The sequence below is a fragment of the Hemicordylus capensis genome, chromosome 15 (assembly GCF_027244095.1).
Source record: "Hemicordylus capensis ecotype Gifberg chromosome 15, rHemCap1.1.pri, whole genome shotgun sequence".
Lineage (NCBI taxonomy): Eukaryota > Metazoa > Chordata > Lepidosauria > Squamata > Cordylidae > Hemicordylus > Hemicordylus capensis.
The window spans coordinates 5,218,375-5,240,494 of NC_069671.1; the positions used below are offsets into that span (position 1 = coordinate 5,218,375).

General features: G+C 44.1%; 1 protein-coding gene across 1 annotated transcript; it reads left to right on the plus strand.

The window, feature by feature from the left end:
- The first annotated feature begins 169 nt into the window (after positions 1 to 169).
- On the plus strand, positions 170 to 16,806 carry CDC45 (cell division cycle 45). The gene is made up of 19 exons (XM_053279950.1): positions 170 to 420; positions 1,636 to 1,695; positions 2,244 to 2,336; positions 2,740 to 2,877; positions 3,235 to 3,378; positions 3,932 to 3,987; positions 5,252 to 5,300; positions 5,569 to 5,630; positions 6,656 to 6,706; positions 7,369 to 7,488; positions 8,283 to 8,414; positions 9,837 to 9,935; positions 10,601 to 10,762; positions 12,288 to 12,426; positions 13,871 to 13,954; positions 14,736 to 14,854; positions 15,504 to 15,580; positions 16,417 to 16,483; positions 16,631 to 16,806. Exons 1-18 carry the CDS (start codon positions 370 to 372, stop codon positions 16,479 to 16,481), a joined length of 1,701 nt encoding a protein of 566 aa, XP_053135925.1. The 5' UTR covers positions 170 to 369; the 3' UTR covers positions 16,482 to 16,483; positions 16,631 to 16,806.
- Positions 16,807 to 22,120: the final 5,314 nt, after the last annotated feature.

Consider the following 22,120-nt stretch of genomic DNA (forward strand, 5'->3'; position numbering starts at 1 on the left):
GGCGTTTTTACATGAATCCATAGATCTTTCCAGCTCCTCATCCCCCGCACATGGAGGACAGACCCAGCTGCAAACGGGAACCGGAAATCCTTCTAGAGAACTATTTAGCCCCTCCCACCGCCTTTCTTGTCCGCGCCGCTGTGACTGGTGGAGAGGTGGTAGGATGTTGTCCAATCAAAATCAAGGGAGAGTGAACGGGTATGCCATTGGGCGAGACTCGGAGCCTGGCGGCCAATGAGGGAAGCCAGCAGCTTGGCGCCTTCTTTTGTCCAGAGGAAAAGTTAAGTTCTCTCTTGGCGCCGCCGCCGCTAGCTACCGTCTTAGTCGCCAGCCTTAATCGGGACCCTTTCCTGGGATCGCTCTTCGGTCATGTTTTTGGCAGACTTTCGCAAGGAATTCTACGAGGTGGTTGTGAACCAGGTGAGGGGGAGGCGGCTGCTGCTCTCTTCGGGGCTTCTGCAGTCCTCCTTCCGAGGAGGAAGGTTCGGCTCAGATAAGGAAAGAGGAATATAGGAAGCTGCCATATACAGAGTCAGACCCTTGGTCCATCTAGCTCAGTATTGTCTACAAAAACTGGCAGCGGCTTCTGCAAGGCTGCAGGCAGGAGTCACACTTGGAACCTTCTGCATGCAAGCATGCATGCAAATACTCTTCTGTTGAGCTGTGGCCTCATCGCCTAAGAGTCTCATCCAAATGCAAACCAGGATAGACCCTGCTTATCAAAGGGGACAATTCGTGCTTGCTAACACAAGACCGACTCTTCTCCCGTAAGAGACCCCATAAGAGTTCAAATCCAGCTCTGCTATGGAGTTGACATTGGGCCAAGCCTACCTTACAGGGAAGGCGACTGTGTAGTTGCTTAGAAGAGGGGCAGGCAGCCACTGTAACAAAGAAACCTCTTGTAGGCTTGACGCTCATTCAGACGTTAGACCCATTCACACATTATGTTCAGCACTCGTTTGTATGAGTCAGCAGTGTACTGTACACAGGTACAGAGCTGTACACATGTTATGCTGGACAAGTTACAGAAGTACTCTTCCTATGTGTAACATGCATTTGGAGGGCCAATTTTTTTAAGATTCTAAGCCCTTTGAGGACAGGGTGCCATCTTATTTATGTATTATTTATTTTTCTGTGTAAATCACTTTGAGAAGATTGGTTGGACAGTGGTGTTTTGCCCAGAGAACAATTTGTTATGGGGCGGCTAACAAAGATAATGATGAAAGATTATTATTATTTGTTGTAGTATTAGTACCCAGTTTCACTTTTAAAATGAACACCAGTACAGTCATTCTCACAAACACATATATGAGATGTGAAATGAGCGCCTTGGTCTCTGAATGTCAGGCTGCCTTATAGTTAACCAGATCATTGATACATCTATTTGGCAGGTGGGGGAGAGGAAATGGAAGAACAACTATTCCTCAGCACCCCAATACATTGATTACATATTAAAATCCTTTCTGGTAATAAGTTCTTATACATTTGGGAGTGAAATGTGTTTAATGTTCTGCTTTGCCTTTTCTTCCCTCTTCTTGTCTATATAAGCAGAATTTGAGTAAACGAGCCCTGATCTTTGGTAATTGCAAATGACTGCTGTCATATGTACTAACTGAATGCCTTTTTGTTTTGTAGCGTGTGCTGCTGCTTATTGCTTCAGATGTAGATGCATTATGTGCTTGTAAGATACTCCAAGTAAGTCTCCTTTTAATGTCCTGGTGATATGAAAAAGGCAAAATCATTTTAAAGGCATCAAAAGAACCTGTGGGAAGATGAAGAGAGAGTCTGGCTGTCTTAATGTGTGCCTTCCTGCTTGAGAGATTTGATCATTCAGTAATATTTTGAAATTTAGAAAGCAAAATTTGCATTTTTATTTGCATAACAAACACTACCATTGTGGTGTATAGGTTATTGTTCACAGAACATACTAGTCTTGGATTTTGGCTTTTTCTGGTGCTGGGAGTTATTGTCAACAACACCTGAGAACCCCTTTAAGAACCTTTACTCTCCTTCTGCAGAAAAAGTGTAGTAGCATAACTAAAAGAAATGACTTTTTAAAAATTGTGTCATTAGAGTTTTGGATATGTCTTTAAGAAAATCATCTTCACTTTTCTATGACTGTGTGTGGAAAGTTTTTGAGTTATTCAGAAGCTTGTGTTCAGCAAAAGCCATAACTTGTAGTGTTATGCTGTTTGTGTGACTGGTCTTTCTCCTCTAAAATGTCACTTTAATTTTCTTTTGAGGCTTTATTCCAATGTGATCATGTACAATATACCTTGGTTCCTGTATCTGGATGGCAAGAACTTGAAACTGCATTTCTTGAGCATAAAGATCAGGTAAAAACATAACAGAAAGAAATACCACTTTGCATTAAGGATTTCAAAGTATAATATTTACTCAGAAGTAAGTTCCACCAAATTTGATGGGATGTACTCTTGGGTAAGAATGCCTAATAAACAATTTCACTGTGAAATAAACAATGATTGGTCATAAACAATTTCACTGTGTGTAACTCCTTTTCTGCTGTTAAAAAAGGAGTTAGCTGAAGGATTTCATTCTTTTTCTGGGAACCCCGAAATGTAACCTTGTTTTCTCTGAGAGAACTCAAAAGAGCTGAGGCTTTTCGTACCTCAGAGATGGTGAGGTTGTATGGGAAGTGTTGATGTTTATATACGGAACAGCATTTCACAAGCTAAAAGAGGCATATTGACTGATTGATCTGTCTCTTTTTATTGACAGTTCCAGTATTTTGTTCTAATCAATTGTGGTGCCAATATTGATCTGTTGGAGGTCCTTCAACCTGAAGAAGACCTCATTTTCTTTGTCTGCGATACTCACAGGCCTATCAACATAGTGAACATTTACAACGAGACACAGGTAAATTCTGCGTCTTGAGAGAAGAGAGAGTAAGAATCTATCCAGAATGGTAGAAAAGAACCATCTGCCTATACCTTATACTGAGTCAGACCATTGATCTACCTAGCTCAGTATTGTCTGTACTGACTGACAGCAGAAATTGAGGGTGGGGTTGTTCTTGAACACGTGTACCCAGGGCACTGCTTCCATTCAAAACGGGACAGCTACTCACCAGCCTATACGGCAGAGATCTTTGAAGGAGTGGAGGTTATGGTGTAAAATGCCACTCAAGAGAAAGAATATCCCTTCCTCAGTAACATTTGGTTTTTCACTTGGATCATTGCTTCATTAAACTTCTCTGATGCAACGCTTTTCTAGATTAAACTCCTGGTTAAGCAAGATGATGACCTTGAAATCCCAGCATATGATGATATCTTCAGGGATGATGACGAGGAAGAGGAGGATTCTGGGAATGAAAGTGACGGATCGGAGCCTTCAGGAAAGCGTCGGAGGCTTGAAGAGGTAAGTGCCTTGTATCTTGATATCATTTAAATAAAATGGACCCCAATATGGAAGGAAGTCCGTTATTGTTGTTTTTCGGATCACAGGGGAAATCCTGTAAATTAATGTTGTAATTTTTAGTAATTATTTTGCTAGTGGGGGGTGATGGAAAACAAACCAAGTAAGTAAACAGGCCATTTGTTTAGTTGGAATTTCAGAACATGGGGAGCGGGGGATAACCCTAGGTTTGGAAGTTTCAAAGAGTTAAAATTTAAAAGTTAGATTCTTTCCGAATTTTGAATTACTCTAAAATGTTTACTCCATTGTTTCAGTTTGGTTGGCTACATCATGTTAATATGTACAGTTCCTTTTCATGCTCTTTACTATTCAGAGTACCTTCATCTTAACTCTCTATATAACATGAGGGGAGGAGAGCTGGTCTTGTGGTAGTGAGCATGAATTGTCCCCTTTGCTAAGTGGGGTCCACCCTGGTTTGCATTTGGATGGTCTGCATTTCCACACTATGGACGCCTGAGAAATATAAATTTAACTTGATATCTTTAACTCTGTATAGGAAATTGTGGAAAGGACAATGAAAAGACGGCAAAAGAGAGAGTGGGAGGCTCGAAGGTATGCTTTTGAAATGCACATTTCTGCTGCTCACTAGAACTGCAAAAAATGTGATTGTGTCCTAAATGTCCTAACTTGGGAGCTCTGAAATACTGATGTGGTCTGTGCACTACCCGGAAGAAATAAGGTAAAGCTGTGTATACAATTTTGTACAATAGAACTGGAAGTTTGAGGAACTTAAAACAAAATTATTATTATTATTATTATTATTAATAGCACCTCAACACCATAGGGGCCACAGAAATCACCATCAGCCAATTACAAAAGGCAGCTTTACTGGGAACAGCCTATATTCTGCGACGATATCTATAACAACTGACAATAAAATTCAGCCATCCCAGGTCCTTGGGAAGGACTCGATGTCTGGATAAAACAAACCAGTCAATAACACCTGTCTGACTGTGTAAACAAGAAATAATAATAATAATTCAATTTCTATACCGCCCTTCCAAAAATGGCTCAGGGCGGTTTACATAGAGAAATAATGAATAAATAAGATGGATCCCTGTCCCCAAAAGGCTCACAATCTAAAAAGAAACATCAGACAGACACCAGCAACAGTCACTGGAAGTACTGTGCTGGGGGTCGATAGGGCCAGTTACTCTCCCCTTTCTAAATAAAGAGAATCACCATGGTAAAAGGTGCCTCTTTGCCAAGTTAGCAGGGGGTTTGTCATATATTTGTCTATATTAAGAGTCTATATTATTATACTATATAATGAATATATATGTTCATTAACCCAGGGATTCCCAACGGGGTACTACAACTGTTGCTGAACTTCAACTCCCATCATCCCCAGCCCTATTGTGGCTGGGGATGATGGGAGTTGTAGTTCAGCAACAGCTGGGGTACCACAGGTTGGGAAATTCTGGTTTAACCTACTTAAAATCCTCAGAGGTTCAAATCTAGTTCTTCCAGGTTATCGGATAAATAATATTAATCATCTGGCAGAAGCAAAGCCTAGCCACTTTGACTGGGAAATATTTATTCCACTAGAACTGGCTTCCAAGTATCTCTGTGTTTACATTGCAACCTGTGTGTGGGCTTTTCAGAGGCATCTGGTGGGCCACTGTATGAAACAGAAGGCTGGACTAGATAGGCCTTGTGCCTGATCCATGTTCATGAAAGAGTTCCATATGCATACTGGAGTGTTCTGGATTTGAGTGGCACTCTCTATGCATTCCACATCAGGAATACTTTATTTTTAAAAACTTTAACCTTTCATACATTTGGAAGAACAACGGGTTCTGTTCTTTTCTTTTAGGCAAGAAATTCTTTTCGACTATGAGCAATATGAATATCATGGCACTTCGGTAAGTATCAAATATCAAGAATGGCAAAGAGTGTTGTGGCATCTTGAAGATTAAGATCTTATGCATATTTACTCGGAAGTAAGTCTGTGGGGCTTACTCCCAGGAATGTGTGCATAGAGTTGCAGTCTAACTTTTTGCCAAAGTTTTATGGAGTAGAGCCTACTTGGTCAGTTACACGAAGTGGTATTCTCAGTTGGCCTATGTCGATACCAATGGTGATCTGTTGAGTGTTCCATTCGGAAAATAACTTCCATCATTTCTCTTGCAGTCGGCCATGATGATGTTTGACTTGGCATGGATAATGTCCAAGGACTTGAACGATATGTTGTGGTACGTAACTCAGTTGCTTGTGATAACTAATTATATTTAAGAGAGTGCTGCCTTCTTCATGAACTCCAGCACCTATTAAGATAATCGGGGGACGTCTGGCTGCAGTTACCACTGGCTCATTTAGTGGTGACTCAAACCGGACCTTCTCTAGGGTTTCCTCTTGGGCTCTGTAATATGCTCCCATATTAAATCAGGACGGTCCTCCATCTCTGTTTGTTTTTAAAGTGACTCTTGAAAAGACACCTATTTTATCAGGCTTTTGGTTTACAATGTCTTGAAGTTTTGTTGATGGTTACTTTAATTTGTTTAATATGATTTAAGGTTGTGATTGTTTTAACTTGTAAAGCGCCCCGAGATTTTATATGGGGCAGTATATAAATGCAATGAATAAATAGCATTGCTGATTGTATTCTGAAGTAGCTTTAAGTTGTAAAGAAACTGCATTACGACTATTGAAGCTGGAACTTTATTGCTTCTACTGAAGCAAAAACAGGATGATTGTATAGGATCATTTCCTATAAAATATATCGTATCCTGTTTATTTCATGTTACCAGATGCATATTGTGTACTACTATAGATCTGCCTCCAAATTAATATACAAGAAATTATGCAATTTTGAACTGGAAACCACTAGGTATCTCCATTAATAGGATGGGTGTAAAAGAAAATGTTCTAAATAATAACTGGAGAGGAGGGTTATGTTATGTTTATTATTTATTAATTATTTGTATATCATATTTTTATACCACCTGATATGTAAATCTGTAGGCGGTGTACAAAATTTAAAATATTTAAAAGTCACAAATTAAAATGCATGACAATAAAAACAATAGAATAAAATAATTATTCATTTGTCATAAATACTGGAGATATCAGCCCTACAATTCTGTGTAACCGAAAGCTTATTCCATATGAAATAACCAGTTTTATCGGGGACCTTAAAATATGTGTGCTTTGTTCAATACCAACATGGACGGAAGGGATGCCTGCAAATTTTTGACTCCCTTTTATTTATTTATTTTAGGTGGGCTATTGTTGGGTTAACGGATCAGTGGGTTCAAGACAAAATCACTCAGTAAGTGAGCTGTTTTCTGCTAAGATATCTGTTATTCCAAACGTATCCGATTGATGTGCACAAGTTAAGGTCTCGTTCATACGACTGACTTCCTGAGAGAACTGTGTGCAATGTTGCGTGCTCCAACATCTTTTGGGGGTACCACCTTAAATGGCACAGCGGGGAAATGCTTGATCAACAAGCAGAAGGTTGCCAGTTCGAATCCCCGCTGGTACTATATTGGGCAGCAACGATAGAGGAAGATGCTGAAAGGCATCATCTCATACTGTGCAGGAGGTGGCTGCCATGATGCCTTTCAGCATCTCCCTATATTGCTGCTGCCTGATATAGGTACCAGCGGGGATTTGAACCGGCAACCTCATGCTTGCTAGGCAAGTCATTTCCCGTTGAGGAAGAGCGGGATATAATTGTCTGTCAGTCAGTCAAATGGCTCAAATCCTTCCCCCAACCCACATGGACACAGACGTTCGGGAACAGAAATTCTGCTCAGACAACCTGTCAACACAGTAGATGGTGAAACATTAAATCTGCAAGAGAAAAGATCTTCTCAAGTCTTACCTCTGTCAGATTTGATAAACAATGTGCTGGGAATGAGGAGCCCAGAAATATGTGCTTGAGGAAATGGCAGTTAAAAATTTGCACCTGTTCTGCTCTGTCAAAAGGATGAAATATGTCACGGACATTGGAACCCTACAGCGTCACGTCTCCAGGCATAACCATCGCAATGGAGATGAAGAGAATTCCCTCTCTATTGACTGCATGAGAATAGCCTTTGAATACGAGTATCCTTTGGTGAAGTAATGGGAGAAATGATTCTGGAGAACTTCTTGCACTCATTTATTGCTGCGTTGCGCGTGTTAAAACAAGGCGGTCCATAGTGCTGTAGCTGGATCTGGGATTTGGATGTTAACTTGGTCACTGGTTTGCTCAATGGCCTTAGACCACCATCTTTCAGCCTTAGCTCATTGAGGGAGGCGAGTTGGTCTTGCGGTAGCGAGCATGAATTGTCCCCTTCACTAAGCAGGGTCTGCCCTGGCTTCCATTTGGATGGGAGACTCGATGTGTGAGCACTGTGAAATTTTCCCCTCAGGATGGAGCCACTCTGGGAAGAGTAGAAAGTTCCAAGTTCCCTCTCTGGCTTCTCCAAGAGAGGGCTGAGAGAGACTCCTGCCTGCAACCTTGGAGAAGCCGCTGCCAGTCTGTGAAGACAATACTGAGCTAGACAGAGCAATGGTCTGACTCAGTATATGGCAGCTTTCTATGTGGATAGGGCCAGTTACTTTCCCCCTGCTAAATACAGAGAATCATCACGTTAAAAGGTGTCTCTTTGCCCAGTTAGCTAGGGTCATGTCAGTTTGGCTGAGCCGTCTGTTCCCCAAGCACATGTCAGTTTAAAATGTATAGCCATAATTTTGTTCACTTATAGTCTTGCTTAACGTACGGTTAAAATACACTATATTTGTATGATGGAACAGGCAAGAGAAGAGAAACAGTAATCGTTTAAATCCTGCATTTAGTTGCTTTGTAATCCGACATGCTGCTGTGGTTTTTCCCTAATTCTTATTGCTGGTCCTAGCTTGTGTCTTGCTCTCTATCAACACTGGTCTCTGTATGAAAGCCTCTGTAATACTTGCTACACTTCCGCCAGCTTCAAGCTTTGGTCTGTGCAAGGTCAGAAGAAGCTGCAGGAGTTCCTTGCGGATATGGGGTGAGTGAATGAGAAGAGCTGTTGTTATTATTCTATTACACCGTCAATGTGCTTAGTGCTCTGCAAAAGATCGGGTCTCTGGACCTACGGAGCATACAATCCACAACTTAATCGGGAAGATGGAGGAGGGAGAGGCAAACAGTGGAAGATCATGAACTCATTCCAGTTACTTAAGCTTTGTCTGGTGGCAAAGGTCTCCAGCCTCACAACAGCAGGAGAGGGTGCATGCTCTCAGCTTCCCAGAAGCAGCTGGTGGGCCACCGTACAAAATGGGGTACAGGATTGGATGGGCCTTGGGCCTGATCCAGCAGGGCTGTTCTTATGTACAATAGGTAATGGAGGTTGTGCCAAAGAGTTTATGGGAATGGTAGATTCTGAGAAGGGATTTGAAACCAGGAAGAGAGGTGCCATCTAGCAGATAGTCTGGGATAGAGAAGTGAACGCCTGGGGGGGAAACCCAATTTTTTTTCCTGGGGAAAAAACCCTGGTTGTTGTGTTTTCCCTCCCCTCCCCTCTTTTTTTTTTAAATCTGGGCCTTCACATCCCTAGTCTGGAAGGTAGTCTATTATATTGATTTATTTAGCATATTTATATACCACCCAAAATGCAAGTCTAGGCAGTTTACAACAATACAGTAAAAACAACCACTTAAAATTTAAAACAATGTTAAAGCGATGAAAAACCATCAAACAATTAAAACAGGATCTAATTGAAAGCCTGGGTGAACAAATGTGTCTTGACTGCCCGTTTAAAAGTTGTCTGAGATGGGGAGGCTCTTCTTTCCGCCGGGAGTGCATTCTAAAGCCTCGGGGCAGCAACGGAGAAGGCCCGTCCCCGAGAAGCCAGCAAATGAGCTGGTGGCAAATGCAGACAGACCTCTCCTGATGATCTCAATGGGCGATGGGGTTCATAAGGAAGAAGACGTTCTCTTAAATACCCAGGCAGGGTCCAAGCTGTTTAGAGCTTTATGGATTATAACCAAGACCTTGTATTTTGCCTGAAAACTTATCGGCAACCAGTGTAGAATCACAGAGTCATGGGGCAGCTTCACTTGTAACACAGCAAGCGAGGTTGCCGCAAGCCACCAGGTGGGAACCACATGTGAAAGCCTTACTCCTGGTATTGGGATGGCTAGATGTCGAGTTCAGGACCGCGAGTAGGTTAGAACAGGCTGACCTTGGCGCTTCTGCCCAATACACCTTCTTAGCTTGTGCTCCGGAAGTTGTGCTTGTGGAACGGATGGCTCAGCCAAACCTACTGGTTCACTGCAGTTCACACAATATTCTAAAGACTTGGCACTTGTGAACTCGCTCACTGAGATATATTTCAGAGCAATCGCTCTTTTAGCAGAATGCAAAAAAAAAGAGAAAGCCTTGTTTTCGGCTAACATGCCACATGCGCACTGTCGCCTTGTTTTTATAGCTTACCTTTGAAGCAAGTGAAACAGAAATTCAATTCGATGGACATGTCCCTGAAGGAGAACTTGCGGGAGATGATTGAAGAATCTGCGGATAAATTTGGGTAAAATATGTTGGCTGGTATATAGTGTAGAATCCAGAGGAAAGAATTGTGGCATACGAGGAGCAGGCAGTGGAGTATAATTAAAAATATTAATAGTTTAATAAAATAAGTCTTGTTTATAGAAAGGCAAGTGCAGACAGCTTTTGTTTCTCCTTCTGCTTGTTTCTTTGCCTGCTTCCAGCCTAGGACTGAATGAAATCTAGATCCTGACCTGGATCAGAGAATTGATTAACCAAAACACAACATATACTGTATTTACCTGAACCCAAGACTAGGTTTTCCCCAAGCTTTTTTGATATTAGAAATCAGGAGGCCATCTGAAATTCAGAGTCCTGTTCCTTTCGAGTAAATGCAGGTATAACCTATATTTAACCTCTACTTTTTAAGGGGCACTGTTCCCTCTAACAGGAATTTCCAGGTGTTGTTCACTACAACTCCCAGCATCCCCCACTGCAGTGGCCTTTGGCTGGGGATTATGGGAGTTGTAGTCAACAACATCTGGGAATCCCTGTTAGAGGGAACACTGTTAAGGGGGTCATCTTGAATTCAGAGTCGTCTTCGATTCAGGTAAATATGGTAGCATCTGTTAACATTAGTTGAAAGTAGAGGTTTTGCTTTTAAAAAAAACGTTCACAACTGTCTGCTGGCTTCATTTGATTTCACAGAATGAAGGATTTAAGAGTACAAACCTTCAGCATCCACTTTGGTTTTAAAAACAAGTTCTTAGCCAGCGACATAGTGTATGCGGCAGCTTCTTTAATGGAGAATACAGAGAAGGAAGAAAGTGGAACAGATAATTTTATCAAGGCTTTGGATAGCCTTTCCAGGTAATGTACGCATCTCTTTTGCTGGAGTTTATTCCGCCTCTTGTCACACTACTTAATGTACGTGTCTTGTGCGTTGGTCCACTACGACTAAAGAAGTTCCAGGATATCAGCCAGACAGTATTCATACATCTCTTTCATGTACTAAAGCCACTTAATGGCACAGCGGGGAAGTAACATGCCTAGGGAGCAAGAGGTTGCTGGTTTGAATCCCTGCTGGTCTGTTTCCCAGACTGTGGGAAACACCTCTATCGGGGAGCAGCGATATAGGGAGGTGCTAAAAGGCATCATCTCATACTGCAGGAGATGGCAATGGTCAACCCCTCCTGTATTCTACCAAAGACAACCACAGGGCTCTGTGGTTGCCAGGCATCAACACTGACTCAATAGCACAACTTTACCTTTACTATCCAGAAAATGGGCCTGTTCTCATGACCAAATGTTGCGTAGAAGGGACATTCAGCCAGTCTGAATGAATGAATGCGGTTTATTTTGGTCCATGACCAATAATCACAACAATACAGTCTAATCAACCAAACAAAAATACATTAGCCACACAAGTCTAATCTGTACTTATTTTCCACTCATAAATCCTTCTTCTTTGTAGCTCATAAGTTAAGAGAGACTGTCTGATCAAACAGGCAGCTGCATAAAATTTAGTTGTCATGTAAGTGAACTCAGAATCTGGACCTGCCAAGATTCTGAGTTAACTTAAGAGGCATAAAATGACTTGGAGTGCCCTGGGTAAAGAAACAAATGCTTCCAAGTCCAAGTTTAAAAGAATGTGCTGGATTGCTCAGCCAGGATCCCAGACTGATGTGTGTTCCTAAGAACTGGTCATGTGTTAGCAATGGTCGAAGTTGGGGAGTGGTGGTATGCTTGCCATGATCTGGGTAGGACGTAGGGATGGGCATGAAATGTAACCGAATTCTATTCAAATTGAATTTGAGTCCATTCTGTTTGGAGCCATTGAATAGAGTGGAGATTCATTCGAATCGAATTTGGGCGAATTTGGCCAAATTCGAATCGTTTTGAATGAATCTCCACTCTATTCAGCGGTTCCAAATCGATTCTACTAGGGATGTGCACAAAATTTGACCGGATTGGAATAGAATTCCGGTTGAATATTGTGTGCATCCCTAGTAGGTCAGTGAGGGACGTGTTTTTTCTCCACACTCGATACAACGCTGGGTAAACGATTTATTTATTTGAAACATTTATACCCCACCCCTCCAGTGCACGACTGCTTGGGGCGGCTCACAACAATAAGATAGACTATGTTGGTTGGTTGCCGCTCTCCTACTTGGATAGCGGCTAGCTCACAATCGCTCCCCCCCCTCTCAAGTTTTGCCAAGACACAACCTTTTTCAGAGAGTGTATTCAGGACTTGGAGGCTGGCTGGCTGGCTGCTCCTACCCCGCTTTTGATCACCAGAACAGGCCCAACCAACATGAATAACGAGTAGGAAATTTGGAGTCTACATTGAATTGCTTTCCTTTTCCATTAAAGCCGCTTCCTTCCCCTTCAGGAGTAACCTGGACAAGCTGCACCACGGGCTGGCGCTTGCGAAGAAGCAGTTGTGTGCCATCCAGCAGACCGTCGCCAGCTGCATTTGCACCAACCTCGTCGTCTCCCAGGGACCATTCCTGTATTGCTACCTCATGGAGGTACCAATTGGCTTCTGCTTGTTTCTCAGTCTGGTGATCTGCCATCAAACTCACCCTTGACATATATAGGAGCCAGCCTAGTCCTCTGTAAAGGGGGTGATGGTTGGGACCCAGGAGAACCCAGTGGGGTGGTTCACCTGTCAGACCACGCCATGTCCCAGGACCACCAGCAGAAGCTGGCCACGCCAGGCAGCAACTCCGCAGGGTCACAGATTAGCAAGGCTGCGGTTTGGAAGCATGGCCGGGGAGGATTGTTGCGCCCATGATGACTGGTTGTAACCGAGGCCCTTGAATAGGAGTCGGAAGACCTTCATGAGAACAGCCCTGCCGGATCAGGCCCATCTAGTCCAGCATCCTGTTTCCCACAGTGGCCCACCAGATGCCGCTGGGAGCCTACAGGCAGGAGTTGAAAGGGGCCTGCCCTCTCTCCTGCTGTTCCTCCCCTGCAACTGGCACTCCGAGGCATCCTGCCTCTGAGGCTGGAGGTGGCCTGTAGCCCTCCGACTAGTAGCCCTTGATAGACCTCTCCTCCACGAAGTGATCCAAACCCACACAACCTTCACCTGCGGTCTCATTCCAGCTGGGCATGCTCCTGTCCCCTCCTCACAAGGAGACCCCTCCGCCTGCCGATGAGACCTTTCCTGGTTGTGTCTTATACTGGTTGCGTTTTTTAAAAATTTTGTGTACACCGCCCAGAGACTCGCATATCGGGCGGTATATAAATAAGATAAATAAATAATAAACTGGGGTGGGATCTGGTTAGGGTGAACTCGTCTTAGCCAGCTGGGGCTTGAGAGATGATCAAGCTCCCCATCTCCCTCGGTTTTTATCGAGCACACTGTTGCAAGATGGCGGCGTGTCCAGTAAACAGAACTGAGTAGGACTTTTCTCTTGCCCAGTGTATGGTTGTATGAACTGCTCTCTTGTGGTTTCGTAGGAACCTGCCATATACTGAGTCAGACCCTTGGTCCATCTCGCTCAGTGTTGTCTTCACAGACTGGCAGCCGCTTTCTCCAAGGTTGCAGGCAGGAGACTCTCTCTCAGCCCTGTCTTGGAGATGCTGGCAGGGAGGGAACTATTCCCTGAGGGGAATAGCTGGCAGTGCTCACACTTCTAGTCTCCCATTCATATGCAACCAGGGTGGACCCTGCTTAGCAAAGGGGACAATTCATGCTTGCTGGTTGAAATCCAGAAGCCCATGCAACCACCTTCGCTTGTCTGACTGCTTTCCTTAACTCCTATTTTTCTTAAACAACAACCCTGCTACTTGATGAACCCTTCAAAACTTGAAAGAAGCACATGTTGGGAGTGGGAAGGGGGATTGTGTGCGTGTTTAGTGTGCATGTAGGCACATAAACATCTGAGAGGGATGTTGGCGCTGCGGCTTATCTGCAGATCATGCTGCCTCTTACTTACGTGAAAGAAACCGTATCCTCTTTTCCAGGGCACACCAGACGTGAGATTGTTCTCCAGACCAATGTCATTATGTCTGCTCAGCAAATCCTTACTCAAATCCTTCATTTGCTCTGTAAGTAACTTAATTGTTCCTGCTTCTGGTCTGCTTAATCGGAACAGATCATCTTGTTACCTCCCAGAAGGCATTTCCCCTGTTAAACAATCCAATGTAATTGAAGAACTGACTCTTATAAGAGATTTTGAATTTGTATTTCTCTCTCTCTCTCTCATAAGCGTACTAGAAGAATATGCATATATAAATTTACTAGAAAATCCTGATAAGGGATAGTTTAATTTTTGAGCACCATAAGACTCTGCTTTGATCCTTTTGGGAAAGGGAAGTATTGTGAGTTATAAAACTTTCAGACTTCAGGAGTGGAAAGCAGCGTTTCCTCTAACAGGGATTCTCAGATGTTGTTGACTACTGTTCCCAGAATCCCCAGCTGCAATAGCTTTTGGCTGGGGATTATGGGCGTTGTAGTCAACATCATCTGGAAATCCCTGTTAGAGGAAACACTGGTAGGAAGCCAGTATAGCATTGCAAACAGTGTTCCTTCTAACAGGGATTGCGGACTACAGCTCCCAGATGTTGTTGACTACAACTCCCATAATTGCCAGCCAAAAGCCATTGCAGTCAACAACACCTGGGGATCCCTCTTACAGGGAACATTGATGAGGACCATTGGGTGTTTAATTACTGGAAACCCAAGTCCGTTTTCAGGTGCTGCTGCCTAAAAATAAAACCCAAGGCCTCTGGGAGGTTTGATGTCCTAATTCTTTTCACTCCCAAATTAGCTCTCAGAGTTACAATGTCTTTTGAGCTTTGTATAACGAAGGTGCTTTCTGGCTTCCAGACAAAAAACAAGCGCTGTAAACTGCTGCCGATGGTTGTGGCTGCGCCGATGGATGTGGAGCAAGGCACGGTGATCATGGTGGGGATCCCGCCCCACACGGAAAGCTCTGACAAAAAGAAGTAAATGTTCTGTTGGCTGATTTTTTTGCAAGCTGGGCTGTAAACCTGAGCAATGTTTTTAAACCTCGAGGGGGGGTGTGGGGGTGAGGGAGAGGAGAGGGAGAGAGACAAATTCTGCAATTATAGTGAAATTCTGCATATTTATTTTGTGTGCATGCATAGGAAGAGTTTGGTAGAGTGGGTAGATCATGGGACCAGGGCTGCGAAGACTCGGGTTCAAATCCCTACCTAGCTGTGGTCTCACTAGATTAGGTTTTCCCAAGCTGTGGTCTTCCAGATGTTGCTGGACTACAACTCCCATCATCTCCCTTGTGGGGAGTGTGGCAGGGGATGATGGGAGTTGTGGTTAATCAACATCTGGGGGACCACCAGTGATCTTGGTCCCCTGCACTAGATGATCTTGGGCCAGTCAGCTATTTGGCTTCACCTGCCTTGCAGGATTATTGGAAAGACAAAAGAGGCAGAAGAAGAAAACTTGGGTTTCTCAAAGTAATGAGAGGGACTTAAACAAATAATGCTTTGGTCTGCATTGTTGCAGTCTTTAGTGCTTAATTTCAAATGTGTGTCCAGGTGTATTTTAAGTAAGGAAGGGAAATTAGGCTGCTCTGGAGGGAAATGCTAAAAAATGTAATATTCCCCCCCTATGTAGCTTTTTTGGAAGAGCCTTTGAAAAAGCTGCAGAGAGCACCAGTTCTAGGACTTTACACAACCATTTCGACATGTCTAGTAAGTAAACATTTTGCTTTTCTTGCCTTCTGTGTGGTAAAAGATATTTCTCCAGTATAAATGTCAAGCCTTTGACATATCTCTTTGCTCTGCTAACTTAGCAAAGAGGCATCTTTTAAAAGTGTGGATTCTCTTGGATTTAGCAAGGGGAGAGCAACCGGCCCTGTCCATCCCCAGCACAACATCCCTTCAGTGGCCATTGCTGATGTCTATCTTCTGTTTCTTTTTAGACTGTGAGCCCTTTGGGGACAGGGAGCCATCATGTGTGTTTGTCTTTGTCTTTTTGTCTTTGTCTTTGTTTATGTAAACCACTTTGGAAACTTTTGTTGAAAAGCGGTATATAAATATTTGTAGTAGTAAAGCTGAGGATGTTCATCCTACCCATTTGAAGCTTAGTAAGTGATCACGCTCCACCTTGATTTTTCACTCCCCCACGACCGAAAATCGGGAGCTCACACTGCTCGCAAAGGTTGGCAAGACACTTGCCCTACTCACTCAATGACTAATGACCATTCAATGGGGATTATGGGAGTTGCAGTCAACAACCTCTGGGAATCTCTGTTAGAGGGGGGCTTTCAGTGTGTTTTCATCCTTTGATTGTTCTGATCATTAGGCCTGCAGCTGTCAAACCTGCAATGGTGTTTTAAAGGCTTTCAAAACTTTGAAAAACACAAAAAACAGCGATACAACTTTATTGATGTTGTCTGAGAAATGGAAATGAAAATTGGCTGGAATATTCTCCAAAGATGACTTCATGGAGAGTGTGAACAAGCCTAGTTTCTTCCCAAATTCTTCTCCTATAATATAACACTTAACACCATTTCTTTTATCTCTAGTAATTGAATTGAAAATGGAAGATCGGAGTAAATTTCTGGATGCGCTTATTTCTCTTTTATCCTAATGGTAAGGTGATGCTGAACAGTCCCCCCCCAAAAAACAACAACAACAACAACAAAAAACTTAAATCACAAACATGTTAAAGTAATCAGCAGTGTGTGATGGGAGCGGCTGTTCATGTTGATTAAAAACATTTTCGTCTTCTTTTTGTAGGGTCTTCCTGCCTTCCGCATATGGGTTTTATCCTGTGTAAATATTGTCCGTTATCTTGTGTCTGCCATTATTTTGTATAAACTTTTATGTAAACCTGTTTTAAACGCACAGGAGCTCCGATGTACTCAAAGCACGTTTGTGCTTTAAATTTTTAATAAAAGGACGTTTTAATGATCTGTGTTAGTCTGTATAAGATCTATGTAGCAAGATAACACGGTTGTTCACACGGCCGCTTCGGAAGGGACGATGGGGTCATTCCTACCTTCCACCACACGGTCTCCAGTTCCCTGCAAGCCGTGTGGCAATCTGGAGGCTGGGCGGGGGGGGGGGGAGAGAAGCCCTACCTCCAGGAATCCCATGAGGTACCATGTGAGCGGCATGGTGAATTATGGAAATCCCTGAGGCTGGGTCCTTCCTTCCCCTGTCCTCTATGGTTGTAATGGCTGCCAGCAGCCCGTGCACCCATATGACCGGATAGCAGAGTAGGACGGTAGACACCCTCCTACCTCAGTTTCAGCCCTGGTACAAAACCCAGGTTACCCGGTTTAGGAGTGCTGGGATTGGGTGTGATCCCCGCGGTTCTCATGACCAGCTCAACCCAGGTAGGGCTGGTCATGAGAATGACCTCCATATCAGTCATCTCCTAGCCCCATGTTTTCAACTTTTAATTGGATTTTTATAGCAAGCTTCGATAAACAGCATATAAACAAATAGTTCTTGTAAGAATTAATCTGCCTTCTTTCCTTTCACTATTAGTCCCTACAACTGGACTAAATTGGGTTCAAACTGGTTAGGCAGTCCACAAGTTAGACCACTTGCGCCATCTTGGATCAGGGTGGATGACATCACAAACTATGCCAATGGGGCATCTATATGTGTCACTACAATTGTACAAACATGGGTTAGGTGGTTCACAAGTTAGTCCACCTGCGCCTCAAATGTTCACATAGGAACATAGGAAGCTGCCATATACTGAGTCAGACCTTTCGTCTATCTAGCTCAGTATTGTCTTCACAGACTGGCAGCGGCTTCTCCAAGGTTGCAGGCAGGAGTCTCTCTCTCAGCCCTATCTTGGAGATGCTGCCAGGGAGGGAACTTGGAACCTTCTGCTCTTCCCAGAGTGGCTCCATCCCTGAGGGGAATCTCTTCCAGTGCTCACACTTCTAGTCTCCCATTCATATGCAACCAGGGCAGACCCTGCTTAGCTAAGGGGACAAGACATGCTTGCTACCACAAGACCAGCTCTCCTCTCCATGCGTCCGCTGTCTTAAATTGGGTTGGGTGGCATCACAAACTATGCCACTGAGGTGTCCCTATCACTGGACCCGATTTGGTTCATATTGATCCAGGCACTGTGAAGCTGATAGCCAGGGACACTAGAGGTGTGCACAAAACCTGATGGTTCAGTTCGATTCCGAACTGGATCGGGCCGGTTCAGTTTTGCCCAGTCACAACCCGGACACATCAGGGCCCAGTGTGCTTGTGTGGTGGCTTCCAAAATGGCTGCCATGAGAAGGAAAGGCCTGGAAAGAGCTAAAGAATGCCTGAACCGGGCGATTTAATCCCATGAGGTAGGCTGGAGGGGGGACCTCCAGACCCCCTCCCATGGCCTCGGAGAAGCTCCCCGGAGGGCTACGTGTACTAAAAAAAAAAAAAAAAGCTTAATTGACTCCTGAACCACCCAAACGGCCAGGGGGTTCTGTTCCGTCTGGCGTTGGACTGAACAGGGGGTGGTTCGATTCGACACCAAGTTGTCGACCTGAAATGGTTCAATGTTGAACCTGTTTGCACATCCCTAGGGGACACTCACATGGATGGACACACATACAGAATGCCGGGTGATCTCATTAAACCTACTGGAAAATAGGCTAAAAAAGATAGTATATAAAGAAAAGAATTGTTTTTATACAACAAAAGGGAAAAGGTATAGGACTAAGAAGCAGCCACAGAATGGCACAGTGGGGAAATGTCTTGCAAGGTTGCCGGTTTGAATCCCCACTGGTATGTTTCCCAGACTAACCTCTATCGGGCAGCAGCGATCTAGGAAGATGCTGGAAGGCGTCATCTCATACTGCGCAGGAGGAGGCAATGGTCAACCCCTCCTGTATTCTACCAAAGACAACCACAGGGCTCTCTGGGCGCCAGGAATCAACACCGACTCAAGGGCACAACTTTACCTATAAGACTAAGAAATGTGGACAACACACACCATTCCAGTGGAGTGTAAACCTTTTTGGATGTCCCTTGCTGCATGGTATTTCTTCATGCTGGTTCCAGGACAACTGAACCCCCCCAGTGGTAGCTGAGGAACTGATGAATGGCGGTGCTGTGTTTCAAACCTCACACTTTATTTCAATTGCCTCTAAAAAGAATTACCTTGATTTTGGCTGGCTTTAACTCCTGTGTAGTAGCCACCGGCTGTGGGCGGTGTGCAAAAAGATTAATCTGTCCCACAAAGGGAAAGTTCAGTGTGTTTCTGTGGCTGCTTGTTCAACCTGGGCGTTTTGCCGGTGCTGGAATTTTAAAAATAGTGGAGGGACAAACAAATCGGCTTATGTCCTGTTATGTATGCATTCCATTTTGTTGTGTGTGACTGCAAATAGAAACTTTCTCAAAGGATTATATGGGAGCTGCAAAATATATACCCCCACCCACCCACCCCCGCACAATTCTGGTTTGCTGTAGCAACAGAAAACAGAGCAACTACATTTTTCTGGTCTTGGGGTGGCAAGCAGGGTCTACCCTGGTTTGCATTTGAATGGGAGACTACATTTGTGAGCATTGTAAGATATTCCTCTTAGGGGATTGGGCCCCTCTGGGAAGAACAAAAGATTCCAAGTTCCCTCCCTGGCAGCATCTCCAAGATAAGGCTGAGAGAGATTCCTGCCTGCAACCTGGGAGAAATCGCTGCCAGTCCTTGCTGAACAATACTGAGCTAGATTGACTTGGTAGAAGGCAGTTTCCCATGTTCCTAAAGCTGGTCCAGATGAGGCAGGGATTTTTGAAGTACGGGGAAAAAGCCTGAATGCATATAAATATTTATAGGCAAACAGTCCTCTGCGAACTGAGCAAAGAGGCACCTTTTTAAAAGTAGTGATTCTCATATTTAGCAGGGGGAGAGCAACTGGCCCTATCCATCCCCAGCACAGCATCCCTCCAGTGGCTGTTGCTGGTGTCTATCTTATCTTACTTTTTTTCGATGGTGAGCCTGTTGGGGACAGGGAGCCATCTTTGTATCTATGTAAACTGCTTTGGAAACTTTGGTTGAAAAGTGGTATATAAATATTTGTCATATATTTAACTGTGGCCAGTTTTGAATGCAGTGAGGTTAAGCCAGGGCTTCTTAAACTTTGCCCTCCAGATGTGGATAGGGATGATGGGAGTTGTAGTCCAACAACATCTGGAGGACCAAGTTTGAAAAACCCTGGGATAAGCAGCTTGATGGTTATATTCCATGTATACTTCTTGTTAAGCAAAACATGGGAAAACCTGTCCCAGCAACTACTGATGGGAAAGCGAAATTATATGAATATGCCATGATGGCGAAACTCACTAGTTCAAAGGGAAGGAAGGATTATGACCACCGTGGCTATCTTCAAAATGGGAAATGCTTTGCTGACTTTTGACCAGATGAAGCACACTCATCAAATGCTGAGGCTCATTTCTTGAACAGCGGGGAGGAGAGCTGGTCTTGCGGCAGAGAGCATGAATTATCCTCTTTGCTAAGCAGGGTCTGCCTTGGTTTACATTTGGAGGGGTGACTATATGTGAGCACCGTCTGCTGTCAGATATTCCCCTTAGCAGAGAGATTCACCAGCAGGAGTATCTGTAACATTTGATAACCTTGGTTTTGATTATTAGTAAAAAAAAATCTCTAAGATTTATCTTTTTGAGTGAAATCAAAATTGCAAATTTTGAACATTTTTGAATAGGGCAATTGAGGACTAGTGAAGAGCGTTTGCTGGGTTCCGCCTTATCTCTGTAAACAAAGATAAACCCCTGAATGTAGTATTTATTTATTCATGCCGCCTCTTTCAGAAGTCTAGCCATTTTAATCAGGTGCCAAGGGCCTTTTATAAACGGTTTCTGGTCCCTCCTATCTAATCTCTGCATGGTCTGTTGTGTGTGTTTTTATAAGATTGCCGTGTTTACGAATTGCTTTGAGAGAGGACACCGTCCTGCCAACTCAGATCTCAAGAGGCCCGCAAGGCAGACAGGCAGAGTCCCGGCATCAGAAGTGGAATTTTACTGCCTGTAAGACTGCAGAAGATTCAAACGGATGCTTAATTGGCCATTTGGATCTGACAGAACACATCCAGTCGCTCCTGCTGAACTCTGGATATGCTGATGTTTGGATGTCAGGCTGGCTCAGATGTAATGCTAGTCCCCAGCTCACCACAAGAAACCACACTATTATCATGCCCTTAAAGACTAAAGAGGAGCTGGTGAGGAGATCTGAATGCTGAGGGGTCTGGAAACTGTTCTCTGAGGAATGGTTGGACAAATTGGGTGTGTTTAGTCTGGAGAAGAGATCGACGAAGCGGAGGTAGGAAAGCCATCTTCAAATATCTAAAGGGCTCTCCCTTATACCGAGTCCAACCATTAGTCCTTCCAGCCCAGTATTGTCTGCACGGACTGGCAGCAGTACTGTCCAGGGTTTCAGGGAGGAGTCTCTTCAAGCCCTACCTGGAGATGCTTCCAGGGGTTGAACCGGGGATCTTCTGCGTTCAGGACAGATGCTCTGCAGCTCAGCTACAGCTCCATCGCCAAAGGTGGCATGCATGGGTCTCCCATCCAGACACTGACCACACAAAGACCTGCTTAGCTTCAACACAAGAGAGCCAGTGTGGTGTAGGGGTTAGAGTGCTGGACTAGGACCGGGGAGACCCGAGTTCAAATCCCCATTCAGCCATGAGACTTGCTGGGTGACTCTGGGCCAGTCACTTCACTCTCAGCCTAACCTACTTCACAGGGTTGTTGTGAGGAGAAACTTAAGTATGTAGTACACTGCTCTGGGCTCCTTGGAGGAAGAGTGGGATATAAAATGTAAAATAATAATAATATCATGTGCCCTTAGACCAGGCCTGCTCAACTTTGGCCCTCCTGCAGATGTTGGCCTACAATTCCCATAGTTGGCCACAGTTGTCATCCAAAACCAGCTGGGGTGTTGTCCAAAAACAGCTGGAGGGGAGGGCAAATTTTCATAGGCCTGCCTTCGACAATGCTCTGAAGGTATATACATTACCATGGGAAGGCTGAAAAGGACCAATGACAACTCATTTGTCATTGGGCATGTGAATCTGATATTTGTTCTGGTCAGCAGCGTAGGGAGGCTGGCAGTGGCCCGTGTGCTGAGCTCGATGGACCAACGGTCTGACTCGGTATATGGCAGCTTCCTATGTTAGGAACATAGGAAACTGCCATATACTGAGTCAGACCATTGGTCTATCTAGCTCAGTATTGTCTTCACAAACCGGCAGCGGCTTCTCC